This window comes from Cnephaeus nilssonii (assembly GCF_951640355.1).
Source record: "Cnephaeus nilssonii genome assembly, chromosome: 9".
Classification (NCBI taxonomy): Eukaryota; Metazoa; Chordata; class Mammalia; order Chiroptera; family Vespertilionidae; genus Cnephaeus; species Cnephaeus nilssonii.
In genome coordinates, this window is record NC_137080.1 from 87,723,195 (window position 1) to 87,747,513 (window position 24,319).

General features: G+C 42.2%; 1 protein-coding gene across 1 annotated transcript; it reads right to left on the bottom strand.

Annotated features, from left to right (window-relative positions):
* Positions 1–258: 258 nt before the first annotated feature.
* LOC307104678 (peroxiredoxin-4) lies at positions 259–874 on the bottom strand. The gene has a single exon (XM_079779683.1). It carries the CDS (start codon positions 871–873, stop codon positions 295–297), a length of 579 nt encoding a protein of 192 aa, XP_079635809.1. The 5' UTR covers position 874; the 3' UTR covers positions 259–294.
* Positions 875–24,319: the final 23,445 nt, after the last annotated feature.

The window sequence follows — 24,319 nt, forward strand, 5'->3', positions numbered from 1 at the left end:
AAGTCAATATTTGGTAAGCCTGTGACCTTGAACTAAATGTCTTCTTCTGTCCTTTTTAGAAGTTTCTAGAGTCAGAAGTAGAACTGCCCATTTCTCTGGTCCCAGGAATTTATAAAAATTAGAGGAAAATGTTAGGGTAGCCTCCGGGGTTTCCTTGATGATTGATGGTCTCCTTCACTGAAGGGGATTATGTCCTTCCTGGTTGGCCATAAATTTGAGTAAGGACCTTAAACTTTTTTTTTTTAATTGTGCTTTATTGAAAGCGTTCAAGCATCATAGCCTGAGGAAGTATTTTCAGTTCAGTTTGTCAAAATACTTCAGTTTTCCAGCTGGATCTGGAATTATTGTTTCACTACCAGGTTTCCAGCCAGCAGGGCAGACTTCTCCATGTTTGTCGGTGTACTGGAATGCTTGGACCAAACGCAGTGTCTCATCCACCGATCTACCCACAGGAAGGTCATTCAGAGTCATCTGTCTTAGGATCCCTTTGTCATCGATAATGAAGAGACCTCTAAGACTGTGGCCTGAGTCTTCCAGATATACGCCATAGTCTTTTGTGATCTGATGTGTCAAATCTGAAAGACGTGGAATCTTTATTGCCCCAAGTCCTCCTTGCCTTCTAGGGGTGTTAATCCAGGCCAAATGGGCAAACTGTGAATCAACAGAGCAGGCCACCACTTCCGTGTTTATGGATCTGAATTCTTCAATTCTATCACCAAAGGCGATAATTTCAGTCGGACACACAAAAGTGAAATCAAGTGGGTAGAAGAAAAAAACCAGGTATTTTCCACGATAATCAGTTAACTTGAGCTCCTTAAAGTCTCCATTTATCACAGCGGTTCCTTCCCAATAAGGTGCTGGCTTGGAAATCATAACGTTGTCTGCCAACTCTTCACTTTCCAAGGGCATGTTGGTAGCAGTCCTCTGACGAGCGAGCTCTCCCTGCTCCCATTCTTCTCCTTCCCTGGCCTCCTGTTCCACATGCAAGGGGAGTGGGGCACTGGGGGTTCGGGACTGAGTCCCAGGGATTCGGCTCAGGCCTCTGCTGCGAGATCGGCTTCGGTGATCCATGCTCATTGATTGACTGTTGAACAAACAGCCACCGAGCCTGAGTGAATTCTAGGCCCTATGCTGGGCCTCTAAGTTTGGGAACTGGGAGAGGAAGCTTGGGTAGAGAGGTATTTCCTGACACCTCTACTCTGGGCTGAGCTGAGGTGCCCCAGTTGGCAGGAGGGGTTGCACAAAAGGGGGTCCCAGTGAACTTCCTGCCCACTGGAGAGAGTGGCCAGATAGGCCAGCTCCCAGGCACCAACTATGTGCCCCTCAGTTCCACCGGAACCCCTTGGCAGCTGACATTCTGGGTAGCAGTTTGCTCTGAATCCTTCTGTCCAATGATATTTCCTGAGCGCCTGCCTCTGCAGGCAGGCATTGTGCTGTCACAGTGGCAGTCACAGGAAGCTTGGGCAGAAGCCCTGCCCCCAAGGCATTGACTATCCAGCTCAGGACCATAAGCTTGAGCCCACTGGCCACCACATCACAAAGGGGTAAATGTAAAGGAGAAAGCACTTCCATCAATCAACCCGCCCCTTCCTAACTCCTACTCACCACCCGGAGTGGACCTGCTAGCCAGCCATTGCTGTGATATGGATTGGGTCTCATTTACTAGTTGGGGCAGAGCTAAGCCTCCTGGGGCTTCCTGACTCAGGGTATTGATTCTGTCAGTTAGAATGAGAGAAAGCTTCCCAGTCCGTATTGTGTGGGTGACTTCACCAATTTCTTTCACCTTGCATTTGAAGCTCTGCTCTTTTTTCCTAAGCATGTTGGGTACTGATCTGACTTTTGAGTTTGGGAGGTAGGTAGCAACTCTGCATAAGCCTCAGACCCAAGGCTTAACCCAAGTCTTGTGCATAATTAGGAGCTCTGCGTTGAGAGCTACATGTCATTAACCTGGTGAGTAATACACATACAAGTGTAATTCTGCTTTCATTTCTTATAAATGTGTCCTTTGTGTGCCTGGGGGGCTGGGAAACAAACATTCAATATTGCTTTCCCAGCACCGTTTTCCTCTCCAACTATCATTTTCCTTTGGTAAGAGTACTTTCATTTTGAAAAATTCTCCTTCCTTACTCCAATTATGCAGTGTGAGTGGGTGGCTGTCAATCATAGGCTAAGGTTGCACACGTGACCCAAAAGAGACCAATCAAGGTACCTGGTCCCTTGACAACAGTAATGATTGGCCCTACTTTGGTCATATGTCCATCTTCTGCAAGTGTCATTCCTTATTGTTGTGTAATTGAATCTTGATTGAGAAGAGCCTATTCCTTTCTGGTAGTGACATTTGCAAGAGATGAGCATAAAGCAGTTAGGAATCATGTCCTCCACCAGCGGGAGAAAGTCAGTCTTCCATAGGAGAGAATTAATTTGACACTTAAAGCAATGGAGAGAAGCAGCAAGAATGTTCCAGAGAAATCATGTCATCTTGCTTCCAATCTTCCCCAGCTATACCTATGCCCTTCCTGAAATCAGTAACATTCACTTTTCATTTAGGGTAATTGGATTTGTGTTGTACCAAAGAAAGCCCTGACTGGTTTAAGTAGGGGATTGTTAAGGGGGGATGTGTAGGCAATTTTGCGTCCCTGACTGTCATACCACCTCAACCTACATCTTTAACATTATAGATTAGGTAAGGTAGTGGCAAAAAGGGTCAAATATCCTAAAGAAATTGGGGGATGCTTCCCTCTAAAGCAGATCAGGGGCTGTTGAAGCCATAGGTTTTGGAACACACAAAGCACCATGCACAGTTTAAGAAGCTTCAAAGAACATAGAACTATAGTGAAAGGAAATCCTGCAGCATGCAGACTATCTTGTAAGCCATGCTATAGCACTTGAACCTTATCCCACAGGCATGGGGAGCCACAGTGCAGCTGCCATCCATGAACCCTGACCTCTAGATTCGTATCTGATTTGCTTCAGGTTGGCACTCGTATGTTAGGTGGTAAAGAAGGGAGATTAGAGGTTAAAAATAAGCTCAACAGTTCTTGAAGCAGAACCTGAAGTCTGAGGTGTAGAGAATAGGAGAGGGTTAGTCATTAGTGACCTTGGACCACATTGCCCAGCCTCGGTGATCCTCTTCCATCTTCTCATCTGTGAAATGACATTTCTTATTCAGCCCATGCTCTGTTCTCTGAGAAACCTTTACAGGCTCATGTGCTGCCCGACACCGCCATCTAGTGAGAACCTTTGGACATCATCTCACAGGATTTCCCCCCCCCCCCCCCCCCAACTGCTTCTGTGCCTCATCAACCTAGGAGGCAGGGACACCCCATCCTCTCTGCCTGGTGCCTCAGGGATTGTCTCTCTTAAATTCAGGTTCTTTGCCTCTAGTCCTTCCACTGCCATGCCTATGAACACAACTCCCTATATGGGAATAAGCTCTAACACGTACAAGCTATGCTCACTTACTAGCCTCATTGACCCTCTTCATAATCAGCACCCATAAATATAGAATGCAGTATTGTCAGCATATGGCATTCCTCTGGATCCTTCACTCTCTGTTTTAAATGACCTCAGCCCCCTCATATTCTTCCCCAATTATTTTGAGAATTTTCACTTCCAGTTGACAACTCTGGTCATCTCGATGACTGTAATGCTTGTTTTTTTCAGGACTATATTTTAGCCTTGGCTGGGTGGCTCAGGTGTCGTCCCATGCACTAAGAGTTGCTGGTTTGATTCCCAGTCAGGGCACATGCCTGGGTTGGGGGCTCGATCCCCAGTTGGGAGTGTGCTAGAGGCATCCAATTGATGTCTCACTCTTGCATCTATGTTTCTCTCTCTCCCTCTTCTTTCCTCTTTTTCTAAAAATCAATTAAAATTTTTAAAAATTAAAATCAATTCAAAACCCCTCTCTATTTTATCTCACTAGGCTGATGTGTCCTTTTTCAGTTTATTCATGAACATCATACTTCTTTATGTTTTATGAGCTACCAATGCCCATGTGAGATATTGGAGACATCTATATCTGTGCTTAAAGGATACCGATCTTCTCTCATATCTGAGCTACTGGTGCCATTGTCAGGAACTTCAACTTTACCAGGACAACACTACCCTGTCTCTCTCACCACCACCTTGAGTTCAAGAAATCCACAACTTAGCACTTAGCACAAGAAATCCATTCCACTTAGAGAGTGTCATGGCTATGGGGAAATATCTAGAAGATTAATCTGTATGTGTTATGCAAGACTATAGGTACAAGGAGGGAGGAAGCTCCTCAGTAGTTGAGGGGAGAGGTGGATGGAATAGCAGAAACTACAAGGGCAAATTCAAAAAGTAGACATCCTGCAGAGGCATTTAAAACTAGCAAGTATGAAAGCTTAGTGTAAGAAATCAGGAAGAATTTGGGGGGAACATCTAGTGAAACATACTTATTATGCCAATGAGGTGCCTTGAGTCTTAATTCTGTTATGTTTCTGGACAACATCAGGCAAGTTTTTCTACTTCTAATTCAGGTGGCCTGATTTGCATTTCACCAAATTGCTTAAGGAGGGAGAAGCCCATATGGCAAAGAATGAAGGAATCATTGATTGTAAGAAATGAACACAGCATAAAAATATGATGTTCTCATTGTGCCACTTGAGGAACACAAAGAACCAGAATAAAAGTGTATACCTGCAGGACCTATGAATTGGGTCTCCTCATACACCCACAGATTGAGAGTCTGGTATGTACTAAACTATACAGAGCACAGAAGATAAAAAGATAAAAAAGTAGCTCCTGTTTTGAGAAAACTTATAATTACTCAATGTACTCATGCTTCCTTTTTTTTTTTTTTCAGAATAATCTACTCCAGAATTTCTTTTCTGACTAGAGATTTTTTTCTTCCCCTCCTCCCACTGTACCTGCTCACTGATCCCCTGACCACCTCCACCACCATATCTCAGTTTACCCAGTCACCAGACTTCTCTCACCTCCATATATGCCTTGGAATCCATGGCCAATATTCCAACTATGTTCTCACCAACTCCTTCAAATCCCCAATGCCCTTGACCTTTGATCTCTCTACTTTGCCAGTTTCCAGTTTTGGTCCAACCTATGTTTTCTTTTATTCTTTGAATAAAGACTCATTAAGTACCTACCATGGGCCAGACACTTTTCTATATGCTGAGGAAACATCAGTGAGGAACAAAATATCTCTCCTGGGACTTATGTTCTAGTGGCAGAAGACAATTTTCATAAAAAAAATAAAAACACATTGTAAAAAATAAACATGTAACATGGCATGTAGTAATGAAGGGCTATGAAAAATTAAAATGGGATAATAGGAGTGGTCAGAGAGGGACTCTTTGACCTGAATGAAGTAAAAGAGTAAGCCAGGAGAATATCTTGGGTGAGAACATTTTAAGAAGAACCCCTGAGGTAGGAAAATATGGTTGGTGTGTTAAAGGAACAGGATGACTAGAGTGGCTGGGCGAGCTGACTGAGAGAAAGAGTGGTAGGAAATGGAAGCCAGAGCCAGCTCAGATAGATGAGCTTTGGGGACATGTTGGGTTTCTACTCTAAATGTGATACGAAGCCATTTGAAAGGGAACGGTTGAGTAGGAGAATGACAGAATCACTGAAGAAAAACAGAGTCAGCCAGGTGCCACTGCAGGAATTCTGGGGAGAAGCATTGGTGGCTTGTCCTAGACAGTGGCAGTCATTGGAAATGATAAGAAGTGTTCAGGTGCAGGACAGATCTGTAGGTAGAGCTGACAGGATTCACTAGGAGATTGGATGTGACTCATAAGGAAATGATGATAAGACAGATTTGGGAATGACTCCAAGGCAAAGAGAGTTGACATTTTATGAGATGGGAAATTATGAGAGAAGGACTAGGTTGGTGGACAATGACGAGGAAATCAAAAGTTGTTCCTTTGATATGCTTGAGAAGTCTACTAGATGTCTAAGTAGATATATTAAGCAGACAGCTTGATAGGCAATATAAATGAGGTCATCAAATTACCAATGATGTTTAGAGCCAAGATGCTGATAGAGGTCATCTAAGGAGTGGGAGGAAATGGAGAAGAGTTCCCAAGACTGAGCCCTGGGGACACCCTGACATGGAGAGGTCTAGAGGGGTGGAAGAACCAACTAGACTGAAACAAGGTAGAAGGAAACCCAGATAAACATGACATGCTGGAACATCTTGGCAGCCACTAAGATCATATACCAGCCCACAGAGCCAGGTCCTAGAGTATTTCTTCCACTTTCCCCATCTTTGACTCCTTCATATCCTGCAGATGGCCTCTTTTTTTTTTTTTTTTTTTTTTTAGCGAAGAGGACGATAATTCACTTTCCTTCGCTCTTTTCTCTTTTTCCATCAGAGGAGCAGAGTGGTGCTCTCCCCATTGCCTTCTCTGGGCCTTCCCACATTTGCTGCCTTGATTCTCTGTATCCCAGTCTCCCAGTTATCAAAATTCTGGAAATATCACCAACTACCCAGTCCCAGTCTTAGAAACAAATACTGGTTTATGCTTAATATGGACAGTCTCCTGTCTCCCTCACTCTAAATTTGCCTTCCACCAGCAGCATCCTTTTAAACCTCAGATCTGGAGGTCATAATGTTCCCCAGTTCAAAAAGCTTCAGAGGCTCCTGAGAAGAAGGCCCACATTTAATGCATTCAACTAAGGCCCTGCTGTGGTCTGACTCCCTAGTCCTCCATCCCAGCCTTATCTCATGAACGCCCCATTGCATCAGGGCAACATAATCCTCCCCACAACTACCTTGTACTTTCTTGGCCACAGACCAAGCTAATCCCTATGCCTAGATTCTACCATGAAGACTTCAAGATGCCAGCTCAAACATCATCACCTTTGATGCTTCCCCAAGGGGCTCAGGGTCACTAGGTCCTGAGTGGGGGTAGGTACAGTGGCTTTCTAACACAGCGGATTTTCCACATAACACAATTGTATATTCTCATTACTGTAAATTTATAAATAAAGACACTGTGTACTGAAACAAATTACCCATGACCACAAAGGGTTTTAGTATGTTTTTAAGCTCACAGTCTTACCTGGTAAGAATCCAAAGCCGCACACACTTGGACTGATATTTACTTCCCTGTAGTTCTCTCAGGGCGTCCTGCCCAGGAAAATCCTGTTCTAGTTCTACAACCTGCCCCGGGCTTCTCATATTCCAATAACTAACTACTACTAAATACATAAATAAATAAATAAATGCCCAGCTTTTTCTCTAAAATACATAGTACTCAGGAGTTTAAAAAATGTAGTAGGAGTTTTAATAGAAGCCACAGAATAACAGAATAGAGAAACTGAGAGTAGGGCAAGAAAAAAAGGAAATAATTAAGAAATAATAGCTAAGAATGTGTCTTTAAATGTAAAGAGGCCATCAACTATTAAACAGAAAAATAATCTGAAATACACTCACCTTAAGTATGTGCTAGTGACATTTCTCTATCTCAGGGATAAAGAGACAATTTCAAAAGCTTTCCAAGTTGAGAAAAAAATCATATATATGTTTATTTTGTTAATATATATACACATCTATACATATATATTTGTATTCATTTCTTTTTACAAAGAAACAAGAGTAAAAAAGACATAAGATCTCATCAGCAATTCTAGATACTAAAGGAAAATAGAACAGTGCCCTAAAAAATTAGAGAGAAAATGGCTGGGTATAGAATTCTAGATGCAACATATAAAAACAAATGAGTTAAAATCAAGATGTCGTCCAAGTCTAAGTCCTGTGGGAAAACATGCCAAGATGGGATTATTTGTGCCAGAAATATATTAAGTTAAACACCTGTGAGAGATAAGGGAGTCAGGGGTGGACCAGCTGTCAGACCTCAGTGCTAATCTGACTCCACACAAAGGACAGAAGGGAAGGGTGGATGAGAGTGTCTTAGACTCCAGTGCAATTTTAAAGGAGTTAAAAAAGACGTTCAGGAAGTGCTCAAGCCCAAGTGGAGCCTGTGTCTCCCTGCTCATCATTGGCTCAAGCCCCAGTGAACTCACTGATGGATCTCAGGTAGCAGTGGGGGCTGTGGGTCAAGGACATGCTCTGCAGCCAGACATCTGAAAGGGACATGCTTGTGGCAGCCACAGATGTGTTCTGATATGTAAGGATTCAGAGTTTGCCACCCACTATCCCAGTATGTTAAACATAAAGGTTGTGCTTTAATAAAGTGAATCCGAAAAGAAAATGGAGTGAAATATGGGAAACAGTAGGAGCTGATTACATCCCAGAACCAGCAAAGAAAGCTGAATAGTATGGAAAGGAAGCCTGTGTAACCTCAGTGCCTGACCCAGTCCCTTTCAAACGGCACAGATGACATTTGTAGCTTGGGATTCTTCTACAAATGAATGCTAAATAACCACAATCTTAAAAGTAAATTGATTTGGTTTCAGTTGTCAAAATCAATCTGAAGAAAGAACACAGAAGAAGTAATTTTAGAACAAAAATGGTGTAGACTTTGACAAAGTGAAAAGAATAACACAACAGTGTCACAGGGGGGAAGGGGAGAAGGGAGGTGGAAAGAATTATAAGCTTAGCCCTAGAGCTGGACAATTCAGTTCCTCCTGATATGTTTCTGGTTCCTTTTAAACTGCTGCTTCAGTGCTGGGGTTCAGTGGGAGAGTGAGTCTGAGTACGTCCATTCATAGGCCCTTTAAGAGGAACTGCCTGGGACTCCATCAGCCCTCTGGCTCCCTCAGCCTCAATCCTCACTGGTTTTTACAGCCAGAATTTATGGAGTTCTTTTCCTGGCACTGGAACCCTGAGATGGAGGAGTTGGTGTGGGACTAGGACCCCTTGCTCCCCAGAGGAGCCCTCTATAACCAAGGTATCCCTCCCAATGTTTATCTGCCACACTTGGGTGTGAGACCAGCTCATTCTGAGTCACCACCCCTCCTACCAGTCTTGATGTGGCATCTTCTTTAACTCCTTAGTTATAGGACTTCCACTCAGCCAGATTTCAGGCAGTTCTGAATGATGGTTATTCTGTAGTTTAGTTATAATTTTGATGTAGTTATGGGAGGAGGCAAGTACTGTGTGTGCTTAGCTGCCATCTTGCCCTGAAGTCTTCAATATTTGTATTGCTTTGTCTGAGGGATAGGCAAATTACCAAATTATGTGTTTGTGTTTAGTTTTCAGAAATTTGACTGTGGATGTCTTGGATTTATCCTCTTTCCAGTTTGTTCAGATTCTTTAATCTACAGTCTTTTGCCAAATTTGGAAAGTTTTCAGCCATTATTTCTTCCAGTGTGTTTTCAGCCTTACCCTCTTCCTTGTATCCCTTTGGGACACCAATTATATAAATACTAGAAGCCAGGTGCACAATATTTGTGCATGGGGCGGGGGGGGGGGGGGTGTCCCTCAGCCCAGCCTGCACCCTTTCCAATCTGGGACCCCTCAAGGGATTGGGCCTAAAAGGGAAGTCAGACATCCCTCTTACAATCCAGGACTGCTGGATCCCAAACACTCTCCTGCCTGCCTGCCTGCCTGATTGCCTCTAACTGCTTCTGCCTGCCAGCCTGATCACCCCCTAACCACTCCCCTGCCAGCTTGATTGAGGCCTAACTGCTCCCCTGCCAGCCTGATTGCCCCAAACTGCCCTCCCCTGCTGGCCTGGTCACCCCTAACTGTCCTCCCTTGCAGGCCTGGTCACCCCCAACTGCCCTCCCCTGCTAGCCCGGTCACCCCTAATTTCCCTCCCTTGCCAGCCTGGTTGCCCCTAACTGCCCTCCCCTGCTGTCCCAATTGCCCCTAACTGCCCTCCCCTGCAGGCCTGGTTGCCCCTAACTGCCCTCCCCTGCTGGCCTGGTCTCTCCCAACTGCCCTCCCTTGCAGGCCTGGTCCCTCCCAACTGTCCTCCCTTGCAGGCCTGATCATCCACAACTGCCCTCCCCTGCTGGCCATCATGTGGTGAGCATCTTGTGTCCACATGGTGGCAGCCATCTGTGTGTTGGAGTCATGGTTAATTTGCATATTACCTCTTTATTATATAGGATTAATTCTAGTCTCCCAAGTACCTGAGACTCTGTTAATTATTTTAAGTCTATTTTCTGTTGTTCAAACATCATACATTTTTAATATTCTACCTTAAAGTTTACTATTTTCCCCCTATGTCCTCTCCATTTTGCTGTTGAGCCCATTTCTTGAGTTTTTTATATTAACTTATTGTATTTTTTAGCTCTACAATTTTCATTTATTTCTTTGTTGAAACTGTTTCCTCATTTGTTTCAATGTTCATAATCACCTTTTTTTTTTTTTTTGCTTTTTTTCAATTTCTTATTATTATAAAATACCTATAGCAAAATTTACCATTTTAACCATTTTAAGTGTATGGCTGAGTGATACTTAGTACATTTGCACTGTGTACCAATCACTATCATTCATCTCCTGAACTCCTTTTATCTTGCAAAACTGAAGCTCTATATTCACTAAACAACGTGTCTTCATTCCCCTCTTTCTTAAGCTCTTGGCAGCCACCATTCTACTTTCTGTCTCTATAATTTTGATTACTCTAGATACTTCATATAAGTTAAATTATACAGTATTTGTGTGTATGCATGTGTGTGACTGACTTATTTCATATTACATAATATCCTCAAGGTTCACCCATGTCGTATCATGTGTCAGAATGTCCTTCCTTTTTTTTAAAATATATTTTTTATTGATTTTTTACAGAGAGGAAGGGAGAGGGATAGTTAGAAACATCGATCAGCTGCCTCCTGCACACTCCCCACTGGGTATGTGCCCGCAACCAAGGTACATGCCCTTGACCAGAATCGAACCTGGGACCCTTGAGTCCGCAGCCCTACGCTCTATCCATTGAGCCAAACCGGTTAGGGCTGTCCTTCCTTTTTAAGACTGAACAATATCCCATTGTTTGTACACACCACATTTTGCTTATCCATTCATCAGTCATTAGACATTTGGGTTGCTTTTGCCTCTTTGCTGCTTTGAATGATGCTATGAACATGGGTATACAAATATCTCTTTGAGATCCTACTTTCAATTTTGGGGGCATATACTCAGAAGTGAAATTGTTAGATCATGTGGTAATTCTATTTTTAATTTTTTGAAGTACCACTATGTTTTCCATAGTGGATGTACCATTGTATGTTCTCATCAACAGTGCACCAAGGTTCCAACTTCTCCACATCCTCACCAAGACTAATTACTGTCTGTGTTGTTGTTTTTTATAGTAGCCATCCTAATGGGTGTGCAGTAGTATCTCACTGTGGTCTTATTTTGTATTTCCCTAATGACTAGTGCCGATGAGCATCTTTTTATGTGCTTATTGGCCATTCATATATCTTCTATAAAAATATCTATTTGAATTGGCTTGATTTTTGTGCATTCATTTTTATGTTGACTACTTTAAATTATTTATCAGATAATTCTAACATCTTTGTCTATATTTGGTCCTTTGCCCATATTTGAATTGGGTTGATTTTTGTGCATTCATTTTTATGATGACTACTTTAAATTGTTTATCAGATAATTCTGACATCTCTGTCATTGATATTGCAACTGTTGTTTTGTGTTTTTGTGTTTTTTTTTCATTCAGCTTGAGATTTTCTAGGTGCTTAACATGATGAATGGTTTTTTGCTGAAATTTGGACACTGGGTATTATGTCACAAGAATCTGAATTTTATTTAAACCTTTTGATCTAGCTGGCTTCCTTGGACAGTGCTCTGGTAGGGGAAGGGAAGTGTTACCTTGTTACTGTCAGGTGGGGGTAAAAGTCCAGGTTTCCCATTCAGCCTCCATTAACGCCTGAATAAAAATGGGGGGGCTCCTTCTTGCTGCTGGACAGGGGTGGGAGTTCTGGCTCCCCAACAGGCCTCCCTGGTTGGGAGGTGTAGGAGTGCCTCATGAGTGTTTCCTAAGTGACCTCCACCGACAATGGGGCTGGAGGGTGGTCTCATACCACTGTGTGGCCAACTCCTGCTAGATTTCTTCCTATGACACCAGCAGGGGGTTGGGTGTGGGGGTGTTGATGCCTCCTCACAGCCTGGCCAAGGCTCCCCACAGGGCCTCTGCAGGCATGGGTGGGGTGGGGCCACAGTGTTTCCTGTAGCTAGAGAAGGCTTGGTATTATTGAGACTTTTTTGTCCGTACCCACTGGCTTGTTGATTTTAAGGATCTTCAGCTTCAAATCTGTGATATGTTAGGCAAAAAGAAAACAGGAAACTCATTACTACCTTGTTGTTCCTTGGATCTTCAGGTTTTAGCTGGTCTTCCTTCTCTCCACCTTTCAGAGTCTTATTATATTCGTTTTACATTTAATGTCCAGTGTTTTTAGTTGGACTTTGAGTAAGAAATAGAGAAAAGTGCATTTACTCCATCATCTGCTCCAGCGATTCCATCAGAAGTCAAAATTACTGGTTAATTTTTTTAAAATATATTTTATTGATTTTTTACAGAGAGAAAGGGAGAGGGATAGAGAGTTAGAAACATCGATGAGAGAGAAACATTGATCAGCTGCCTCCTGCACACCCCCTACTGGGGATGTGCCCACAGCCAAGGTACATGCCCTTGCCTGGAATCGAACCTAGGAGCCTTCAGTCCACAGACTGATGCTCTATCCACTGAGCCAAACCAGTTAGGGCACTAGTTAATTTTTAAAAACAGCTATAAGCCTATTCAGATTTTCCATTTTTATTTTTAGTTGATTTTAATAAATTATGTTTTTCCAGAACATTGTCTACTTTAAGTCTTCAGATTTACTGGCATAAAATTATTCACAGCAGTTCTTTCATTTTAAAGTTCTCTGATATATCTATATTTTTATCTCCTTTTCTGTTCATCGTTTTGGTTATTTGCTTCTCTCTCTCTCTCTCTCTCTCTCTCTCTCTCTCTCTCTCTCTCTCTCTCTCTCTCCTTCCCCCCCCCCCCCCCCGCCCCTGGCAATGGAAGTTTTCTTTTCAGAAGATCATATTTTAGGTTTGGTGATGCTATGCTATAACTATTCTGTTTTATGAGCAGATTACCTATTGCAATAATAATACTGTATAACAAACTAAAACTCTGCATTTAAGCAGCAAGCTTTTGCTTCTTATTAAATGATGTATGAGCCAGCTGCACTCAGCTGGGCTAGGCTGAAAGCCAAGCTTCAGAGTCCAAGTTGCAAGTTGTATTCAAGTCTTACCCTCCTCGAACCAGTAGCTGCCTGTGGCATGTTTTCTCATGGTGAATGACAGGCATGCAAGAGACCAAACCACATGGCACAGGCATATTTAAGTCTTCTTTTCCCATCAGAATACTAACATTCCACTGGCTAAAGCAAGTTGATGAGTCCCCTTTTCAGTGGCACAAAGAAGTATATTCTGGCCAGTGTTGCCCAGTGGTTGGGCACTAATTCATCCTTGAAGCAGGAGGTCAACGTCAGGACACATGCCCGTGTTTCAGGCTCAATCTCCACTAGGGGACATGCAGGAGGCAGTCAATTGATGATTCTCTCTAATCATTGATCTTCCTATCTCTCTCTCCTTATCCCTTCCTCTTCCTTCCTCTCTCTGAAATCAATAAAAACATTTAAAAAAAAAAGTATATTCTAACTGATAACTTTGCAGTATCTTCCCATTGTGGGTAAAGAGTGTGGATGTATAATCCTATTACAGGAGAGGGAAGAACTGAAACCAATAGTCCAATCTGCCCCAATTAATTGCTGATCTTATCTTTATTATCCTCCATGTAATTACTTTGGACTCTGTTCTCTTTATAATTTTTTTAGTTAGATGATTAACTCATAAATTTCCAGATTTCTTGAACATATGAGCCTGTAAATTTATAAAATATAATTTTAAAAATGGAAAAATATTGCTTTAGCTGCACCCCATGCATGAGTTTTGACATGTAAATTTTTATTATTGTTTAGTTGAAATATTTCCTAATGTACCTTATAATATGGCCTTTAACCCAAAAATTACTTTACAGTGTGGTTTTAAAATTTTCAAATATATTTTATATTATCTTTTTGTTATTGCTTTCTAATTTAATGGTAGTGTAGTCAGATAATGTATTCAGTATGATATTGATTCTTATAGTACTTGTGGGGAGTTATTTTGTGGCATAATACATGGCTAATTTTCATAAATGTTCTATTTGTATTTGAATAAAATTTATATTTCTTAATTTTGGGTACGTATAGGGTTCATGTTATCAACAGCTTTTAAACATTTATTAAATTTTAATTTGCTTGATCTATCAGAAACTAAGTTTTAAAAATCCCCTTCTATTGTAGATTTGAAATTTCCCTTGTAGTTCTCTCAAATTTCTACTTTGTATATTTTGAGTCTGTGATTTAGATATGTATTATTTAGAAACCATATCTTCCTTATGAATTGAAATTTCATCATTATGGAGTGACCCTCCTTAAAGCAAAAAGCATTTCAAGAGATAAAGCCATTGTCTCATTTCAGATAGCTATACCAGCTTTGTTCTGATGAGTGTTTGCCTTGTGTTATCTCTTTGTATTCTCTTATGAGTGGACTTGCTATCCTTTCATGTTGGTTTTGTTTGTTTAGCTCTTTCTTGCTTCACATTTTAATGTAATGGAATAGAAACATGTTTTCAACTTTTCATAAACTATAAAGCAAGCAAAAAGAGGTGTACAAAAGGAATTTCCACACAGACATGTAGGCTGAATAATCTATGACACACATTCAGAGCACATAATAAAAATAGGTTTAAAAATTACTGCCCAGCCAGTGTGGCTCAGTGGTTGAGTGTCAACCTATGAATCAAGAGGTCACAGTTCAATTCCCGGTCAGGGCACATGCCCAGGTTGCAGGTTCGATTCCCCAGTGTGGGGCATGTTGGAGGCAGCCGATCAATGATTCTCTCTCATCATTGATGTTTCTATCTCTTTCACTCTCCCTTCCTCTCGGAAATCAATAAAAATATATTTTAAAAAATAAAAATTACTTAGTCATTTAGGAGAAACCCAAATCACTTAGAAATGTCATGGTGTATAGAGTGAATGGTTGACATCTAGTGACATTTTGTTCGCATAACTATTTTTAAAATGCCTTCCAGTAAGAGAAACCCAATATCCCTTGTTAGAAACTCCTTTCCATTAACCTTTAATGCTCTGTGATTGAAAATTAAACAAGTTTTGTATTCCCTGGAAGCTAACACTTTGACAAATTTAGTAAAATCTTCAAGAAAATGTAGAACCTTTTTAAAGGGAGAGATCAGATAGCCTGTTTTTGCAATGGTTCAAGATTAATCCTGAAATTTAACAGCATCTTTGGATAAGCTATAAGTCTAGCAAAAACAATTGCTTTCTTATAAATAGAAAAATAAAAATGAGAACAAAATGCATTATTTTGACCCCTTCAAAGTACCATATCTAAGATATATACATCCTTGCCGTTACTCCAAGTTGGTTTTTAAACTATAAACCTCTGGGGCAATTTCAGCTTCTGGTTCAGTGATTAGTCTGTATTTCTTCCCATTCTGAAATAGCTTCTGATAATGCGAAGGGTTGTTGATTTTTATGAATTACTTAGAAGAGTCCTTTACAGACTTGGAAATATCATTGATGAAGGACTCATTATTGCTTGCTATGTATATTGGAAAAGGCAAAAATAAATTAATGTCTTTGTAAAGAATCCAAATATATTTTTAGCAGACTACTGTTACTTTGCTATAAAATATGAGAGAGCTCACGTGCCTTTTGACATGGGTTGCAGAATAGTAGTACATAACATGACCCTAAAACTTTTAACACGTAAAACTTTGGTTTTACGTGTTCTGTCATTTTGGTGTTACAATGACCCAAGCAGAGGGAATGTGGAAACTGAATGGAGGTCAGAGAGTCTGGGTCACATGTAACATCAAACAAAAGGTCCACTGACAAACCAGGTCTGTGTATTTGCTCCAAAATGCAATACTCGATGTCAACTTTTCTGTTAACCTCAAATATCAGAGAACATACCTGCTTCTGTGCACTGGTAAATTTCCTCGTGTCTGCTTCAGTAAAAACGGCTCCCAGGAAAGGAGGCTGGGGGTTGCTTTGAGCGTTGTGTTTATTTTCAGCATTACAGGTTCACAGTGGGGTTGGGCTTCATCAAATTCTGAATTAAAATGTGACCCATGGGCAATTCTTTGCTCCCATTCTTTAGCTAAGTAGAAGCTTCCTCCGTGGAAGGGTCTCTAGTTCGCCATCAGATTCACTTTCAGAACGGCTGTCCTCTCCTGGGCTCGAGTTCTTTGACGTATCTACATTGGGGCTAGAGTGGTCTTTTTCTTCTGAGGAGGCATTGTGGTTATTTATCATCAGTTGGATTTTTGTCATTTAACAGATTGGTGGCAGTGGCCATTGGCATTCCAGGCACAAGAAATAACGGTATGGCATGGGTGAACTCCTTGCAGTTGACTTTCTTCTTTGCTATTTAGGTGACATTTAGGGAACATGACACCCAGGCAGGAGGCACCCTGTGGACGTGTCTCAGATTTATGAGGCTGTGTGTGCTTTTACATGTTTATTGTGTCACTATCAAGTACATGTAACTTGTCACACATGTGTCATGATGTCTTAATTTAGAAAATAGTACCCAGAAAGCCCTTTGCCATCACTGTCTCCTTCTGGGTTTTAGATGCCAATGTTTTACCTGCATCCTTATTTGTTAGCTTTCTCTCTCTGGCTCACTACATCTTGCTTGCTGTCATACTCCCCTGACCATCACAACACAACCTTCCCTGAACCCACTCCATTGTATCCTAGTTTATCAGCTCCCTTCCAAATTCCTTTCTTAGTCCATTCATCACTTCAAGCACTCTATTGCCCTCAACTCAATTCTTGCCCAGTTGTCCTTACATATACGTGATAAACCTCCAACTTTGGATCAATCCCATCGTTCACTTTCTCCTTCCCACCATCAGCCTCGTCTGGACTGCCACAGGCAATCATAAAACCATGAGGCATGAAGCCACTACAAACTTCTCTGCTCCACACGCATCAGAACCCCTCCCCAGCACAAGCATACCTTCACAAATCTCTCAACAGTGGCTTCTCACATTTTCCTTCCTAAATGAACTTTGCTGGACATTATTGATTGACTTCCCAGCATCCACTCCCCACTTTTCCTCCCTAAGGCCCTCAGGTTTTCCTTTAAGGAAGTGCCCCTCCCCCATTCTCAAGGATGTAGTTTGGGAGGGGCTGGTAACTGAACCTCATTCTTATCTTCAGGGGCGGGGCCAGATGAGCTTCAGCTAATAAACATTTCTGTTCTTCTAGCCATAATGATTGGTTCATCACAAATAAACACACCATCCAATTTGAACCAATGAGACAATTGTAGGGGCTTCTGGGAAATAAGATTTCTCTCTTCTGCAAGATCCCCAAGGAGACCTTCTCCCTCTGAGGGTTGCAGTGTGGATATGGTATCTAAGCTGCTGAAACATGAAGGGCAGGGTGAACAAGAGAATCACAGGAGCCAGATGGAATCTTGAGCCTCTGGGCCTAACCATGCCCGTGTCCAGGTCTGACTTTAGACTGACAAGTTACATCAGACAGTAAATGTCCTGGTTGCTTCTTTTAAAGCCAGTTTGTATTGAGCTTTCCATTCTTGCTTTATTTCATAACTCATGCTTAATTTCAAAATCTACCTGTTCCCTCAAATCCCTCATTTTACTCCACTCCCAGCAAAGGATCTTGCCTTCTGATTCAAAGAGGAGATAGAGGTCAACTAATGCCATCAACTTTTTCCCCTGGCACCTGTTTCTGAATGGGAACCTATCTCCTTCCTTCCTTCTAGTCTTTCTCCTCCACTTCAGAAACTCAGCTTCCCCTGTGTCTTTGTCTTTCTTTCCACTAGTCCTTTTCATGCACTTCTCATTCTGGTTCAAGTGCTTTTCAATGTAAAAACATAACCTTTCATAATGCACCTCCTCATGTACCTGCCTCTCTTCTATTCTTCTCTGCTACATTTCTTGGGGTGGGGGGAGTGAATGTGCTATCACAAAGAATTCAGTTGAGGACATGCTTAATGAGGATTTATGGAGCATTCAAGAGGTTCCACCAAGTAGACATGTTTGCCTGGAAGTCTGGGAAGGGGTGCTCAACACAGAAGCCTGGGCAGGAGACATAGATTGGGGCATCACTGGCATTTGGTAAATGGAAGCCACTGAAATTGGTGGGACCTCCAAGCAAGTGTGAGAAATGAGAATAGAAGAAGGCTAAGATGGAGCTTTGGGAGATGTGGATGCTTATGGGGGTGGGGGTGGGAAAAGGGGCATATTTGAAGGAGACTGTGTTAGAAAGCTCAGTGATAAGAGGAAAATGGGACAGAGATCCATCTCAGAAGCCAAGAGAGGAGTGTGCTCCCAGGAGGGAATGGTCAGTCAACGGCTACTGAGAGGTCAAGTATGATAGGACAGAATAGCTGGAGTTTCAAAGTGGCAGGGACGGAGGCCAGCTTTCAGTGGGGTGGGAGAGTAAGTGAGAGTTAAGTAGGAGGAGGAGAAAGCAACTATGGATGACTTTTTTTTAACTTTCTAACTATCTTAGTTTAGATTGCTCCAAAAACAGATGCTGGACGAGTACCTGGATGCAGGTAGTCTGTTCAGGAGGTGAACCTTGGAAGTACAAGTAAAGTGGGGTAAGGGGGACAGGAGTGGGGAGAAGTGTAGATGTTATTGTAATGCTCTGCTCTTTGACCCTTAGTGTCAGAAAAGGGGGGAGGGACAGGGTCAACCTCTTGTTAGATCATCCGACTACATTATTCCTCTCTGTGACTGAGCTCTATACATATTTTATTTTATTTTTTAAATCAAACATCTTTTTAAAAATATATTTTTTATTGATTTCAGAAAGGAAGGGAGAGGGAGAGAGAGATAGAAGCATCAATGATGAGAGAGAATCATTAATTGGCTGCCATCTGCACGCCACCTACTGGGGATTGAGCCGACATCTCTGACATGTGCCCTTGACTGGATTCGAACCCAGGATCCTTCAGCCCAACACCCTATCCACTGAGCCAAGTTGGCTAGGGTTATACACTCTGTTTTAAAAAAGAGAACCTGATGACTTGACCTTTCTTTTCATGCATGCACCTGTACCATCATTGTTTCTCAGCATTTACTGATCATGCACCATGTGTTAGAGGCAATGAACCTTAGACTCAGCCAAGACATGGCTGGCTGCAGGACTGTGACAGAACAGTCTTAAAGAAAATATGGAAATAAGATGAACTGGCCATCTCCACTCTCACCTCTTTCTCAAAAGGTCAAGGGAAGAAGAAAATCAGGGTGTGATTGGGGGAAGAATAAAGCAGAGAGGACTGGAAGAGGCTGGCAGTGCTTAAAGCTGAGCTAAAGCTTGGCTGAGTTGTGAGTCCCGTGAACAATCTCTACATGTACAGTTAGGTATCCCTTCTATGGTATTGTAGAGGCAGAATTGTGAGGGCACATATATGCCTTCTGAATACACATTGAATGCACAGAACCAGGTGACTTAGGGTAGACACCCAGGAAGAGTGATCCCTGTGGTGCCTGTAGGAAGGGAGCTAAACAACTGGATGCCTATGATCTTGGTTCTGCCCTGATGACCTCATCTTTGATATCTTTGCCTGATTACCAGCCCCCCTCACACATTTCTGGGGGTCTTTCTTGGGTCTGAAAAAAGGCCACATGAATAGCCACACATGGGAAAGCAGTATGCATGTGTATAACTCTGGGAAAGTTTCAAATGCTGGGAAAGGGAAAACAGGAATCACAAGCATTTAGGAGTCAACTGTGCACTTGTCTTGGAAATGGAGTGGAAAATTGACAGGTCTGTGGTTAGAGTTGGAGATAAACATTTTTCTTTTGATCAAACTCTCACACCCATGACTCAGATGGTACCGCTCACTGCTCAAGGGCACACTCCTCTCCTTCTTTAACCCCCCAGCAGAAGCTCTCTTCCTGTTCACCTATGAACTTATTATCCTTATTAGTCTTTAATAAATAAATGGTTTTTAAATGATAACGGTTTCATATTAATTGTCTATTAAATTACTATTTGACAGTAACATTTACATTGATTTAACTCTTAGGCACAGATTGTTTCAATTGTTATCACTTTTTAATTGATCTTGGCTTTTGTACCAATCAATATCTTGTCAGGACCTAAAGGGTACACTCAAATTGGGAGAGTCCAATAAAGTGATTTATAAAGATGTGAGCTAGGTGTCAGGAAACCCAGGGGCAGGGGGTGGGAGGAAGGAGGGGCTGGTAACTGAACCGAATCCAGCACGGCCAATGATGAACCTGGGGAGGGGCGGTGAAGAATTAAAGAAAACAGACAAGAGAATATAGTTGGGGCCAGGTGGATCACTGCACCTGGATGAGGACACAGTGACCCTACCTGTAAGCCAGATCTTTATTTTATAGTCAGATCACACAAAGCAAAACAAGGAAGTGGTCAAGATATTTACAATGTTCTTGCGAGTTTCAAATCTACTTCTTTCCTGTTATTGCAATTCTCTGAACTTTATCAAGCTTTATTTTGGCAGTACTCACTGTACCTCCCGCAGCCCACATTTCTCAGCTACCTAGGACTACAAGGTCGGACTATAAGGTCAAGCTTACATACAACCATAGCCTTTAGCTATAATTGTGCTGGGAGGGCTTTGCCCTCCAAGCTGGGACTTGTATGTGGCTTTGCCACAAGAGGACCATGCCCTCTCATCAGTCCGAGGCTTGATCCTATCCAAACACTGTAGCCGCTCTCCACAGGTAACCACAGCTAGGCCTGAAGGAGCAAGGACAGGGGAACAGATCATAGACACCAGGAAGGAGAGAGCCACTTGGGAAGGAGTGCCTTGACAGAAGCTGTGGCTGTCATTGAAGGACATGACCATCCGGGGGTGGCCACTCAGGAAGGAGCTGAATGAGGGATGAGCTCCTGGACATCTTCTCCCGCTCTGATCTCCTGCCAGGGATCCCCACTGGACTAACCCAGTCAGAAGGCAGAAGATGAGGGTTGTCCCTCCACGTCTCCCTTCCAGAGAAGAGGTCTGGAGGTGGAAACAGAAAATATCCCCATTCCAGAAAGCAAAAACCCTAATTTCTCTGTTAGAGCCGGTGTTTCATAGCATATGGACTGCCCAGTCTACCAAACCTAAAGGAAAATAAAAACTCTCTTTCATCTTGACCTGGGGAGGGAATGGAGCTCCAGAACACCATCCTCTTCCCTGAGGAGGTGATCAGAACCAAAAGGGGGGAGTGTGGACTTTTCTCTCTGATGAACGTTTAAGTTTATGTTGATTGCCCTTGGCCCCATTCTGCATGTCCACAATCCTTTATCTGTAACTCCAAATTCCAAAGTACTTCTGAAACTGGGCTTCTCCATACTACATTGATCAGCAAAACATGACCTATTGACATGGACGATTTATAACCATTATCTATCCCACTTAGTGTGAATATATTTGTTTTCTTGCAGAAAAATTGCTGATTACCAAAGACTTCCATAGACCCTGCATTATGTAAAATTATATATATATTTTTTCTCTTTTACACACACATACAATGTATATAAGTCCATGGCTTTTCCAAATTCCAAGACATTTCTAAATTCCAAAATCTATTTAGCTCCTCTGTCTTTAGATAAGAGATTTTAGACTTGTGTTCTCATTCACACATCCATAACATACTTTAGGGAAGAATAGGGTGTGTTTTGTTTTTCATTTGTAATTAATAGACTTTCTTTACCTAGAATGTGACTTTGATATAAAATATAAAGTTTTTTTTAAGTCAAAATTACTTCTCTTTTTAGTATCTCCCTGTCCCTTCAGAATAATATGTAAGATTATGAAAGATAATAGATTATGGAACAGAATTAAAGCAGGAAAGGAGAGATCTTAAGGGATACTCAAGGAGAATTTACTGAAAAGATTATTTGAGGGGTGTGGTCAGGGTCAAGGACAATGCTTATGAAAATGGATTTTAGAGCCAGACTTTCTGGGTTCAAATCCCAGTTTCACCACTTGCTAGCTATGTGTTCTTCTCTAATTACTTAACTTCTTTGTGCCTTATTTTATATTTGAATAATACAGTAAAATGCTATTTAATTTATTTTTCACAACCACCATCCTATGAAGTAGCTAAGACAGGCAAGTATCCCTTTGACCTATGAGGAAACCAGAGAAGTTAATATATTTGGATAGGGAATGAACTTGTGGCAAGTGAGGCCTGGCAGTCAGATCCCTCTGCTGCCAAGGTTGGGCTCTTTCCAATTCACTATCTGCCTCATTTAAAGAGGCGTGCCCCTCCCTGACTGCTCCAGGAGGGAGCCAGGTCACGTGGTGTTCTTGGCACAGCTAGTTCTCAAACAAGCAGGAGGAGCTTCTGGGGTGTTTCCAGAAATGTCAACCTTTGATATTCCTTGTTTCATCTCTCCACCCCTGTAACTACCCCAACTTGATTTAACAAACAACAATCACATGATATAGACAGTGTAATTTTATTTTGCCTGCAGAGGAATCAGGGATGAATAAGTGGATTTGATTGTCTTAGAAGAATTAGATGCTATTTTCCATTCAAAGAAAGAACTGAAAGTGAGTTGTTGTTTTTTTCTCTGAATGTGTGGGTTTTAACACGCTACAGTCAACTCTGCAGGTAGGAGTGAAATAAAGTCACATGTCATATCATCTCTTGCCTCCCTAGGCCTGGTGGGAAGGAAAGCAGAGTCAGAGGGGTAGATATCCACGCCTCTGTCATCCTGACCACTGCTTCCCTACCATGGAAGCCCGAGGGCAAGGGAGCCCATGGAATCAACCTCTCAGAGCACAGAGCAAAGCAAAGACAGGCGGAACACGATCCCAGATGAGGGTGGGCAAATGGAGAACGACCACCCCGGAATTCTACCAATACAGATAGCAAAGGCATCTCTTTCCTGTAATGGGGATAGGTAATATCTTTAAAGAAACAGCAATTCACAGGAGGAATTCACACACTGCATTAATGTGACCATGCAGAAACTTCATTTCTTTAATTTGCCTTTTCTTTCTTTCCTTCTGATTCAAACTGGCCTCTTCAAGTACTCTGACTTACCTGCCTCCTTCTCCCCTACACGTCCTACTCCCTTAATCATTAAATCCCTGGGACAATGAGGCCCTGGTCAACATTAAACAAATTTGGGAACAAAGCCTCAGGTCTACTGACCACAGAGACTGAGTTTTCAGTAAACTGAAAAAAAAAAAATCAAAAAAAAAAAATCCAGGCTTCAGTTGCGTTTCAACTCCAGACACAGGAAAGCAGAACAAACCAGATGAAGTGACGCCATGGCTGACATCAGGACAAGATGCAGTGATAAACTACCCCCTATCTTAGTGCTGGCCAATCAGCACCCTAGTGCTGACCAATCAGTATAGACCAAGACCCTAACTCATTTAGTCACCATAGTAAATTATTCTCCTTGCCCCCTCCCCCATATAACCCATCCCCTGAAAGCCATTGGTGAGGTCTTTGAGCATTACCTCACCTTTGACTCTCAGTGCTGCGCTATTTCCTAAACTAATAAGCCCTTACTTTCTTGCCTGCTATCTCCTGTTTGCTTTTGATTGGGCTTTGATGTGCACAGGCAAATGGGGCCTTTTAGTCCAGTAACATTAATTATCCATTGCTGTGGACCAAGTTACCTCAAATGTAGTGGCTTAAAACAACAAGCACTCATTATCTCACAGTTCCTAAGGAGCATAAATCTGGCAGCAGCCAGCTGGTTGGTTCTGGCTTGGGTATCCCATGAGATTGCAGATGCTTGAAGCTTGGACTGGGCTGGAGGACCTGCATCCCAGCTGGCTCACTCACATGGCTGTTGGCTGATAAATTCAGTAATTATCTCAGTTCCTTGCTGGCCATGGGCAGGGGGTTTCAGATCCTGACCACGTGGACCTCTCCAAAGAACTGCTCCCAACGTGGCAACTGGCTTCTCCCAGAGGGAGTGATTCAGGAGAGAGAGCAAGGAGAAAGCTACATCCTTTTACCACCTACCTTCAGAAGCCCAACACCATCACTTTTGCCACATTCATGTATTGGAATTCCCAAGTTTAGCTCACATTTAAGGGGAGGTGAACTAGGTTCCACCTTTTGAAGTGAGGAGTACTTAGTAATTCAAGAACCTATTTAAAACCACCGTATATTCGGAAGGAGGTTAGAAGGGAAAATGGTTCAGGATAGTTTCATAATAGAAATGGAGGGCTGTGAAGTATGGCAGCAACCATACCTAGGTAAAAACTGCTGTTTGAATTTTAACCCTGCTGTTTTGGCGCCTGCATGCACTTACTTGCTTAAACAATAGGGTAGTTACCTCAGCCCCCAGA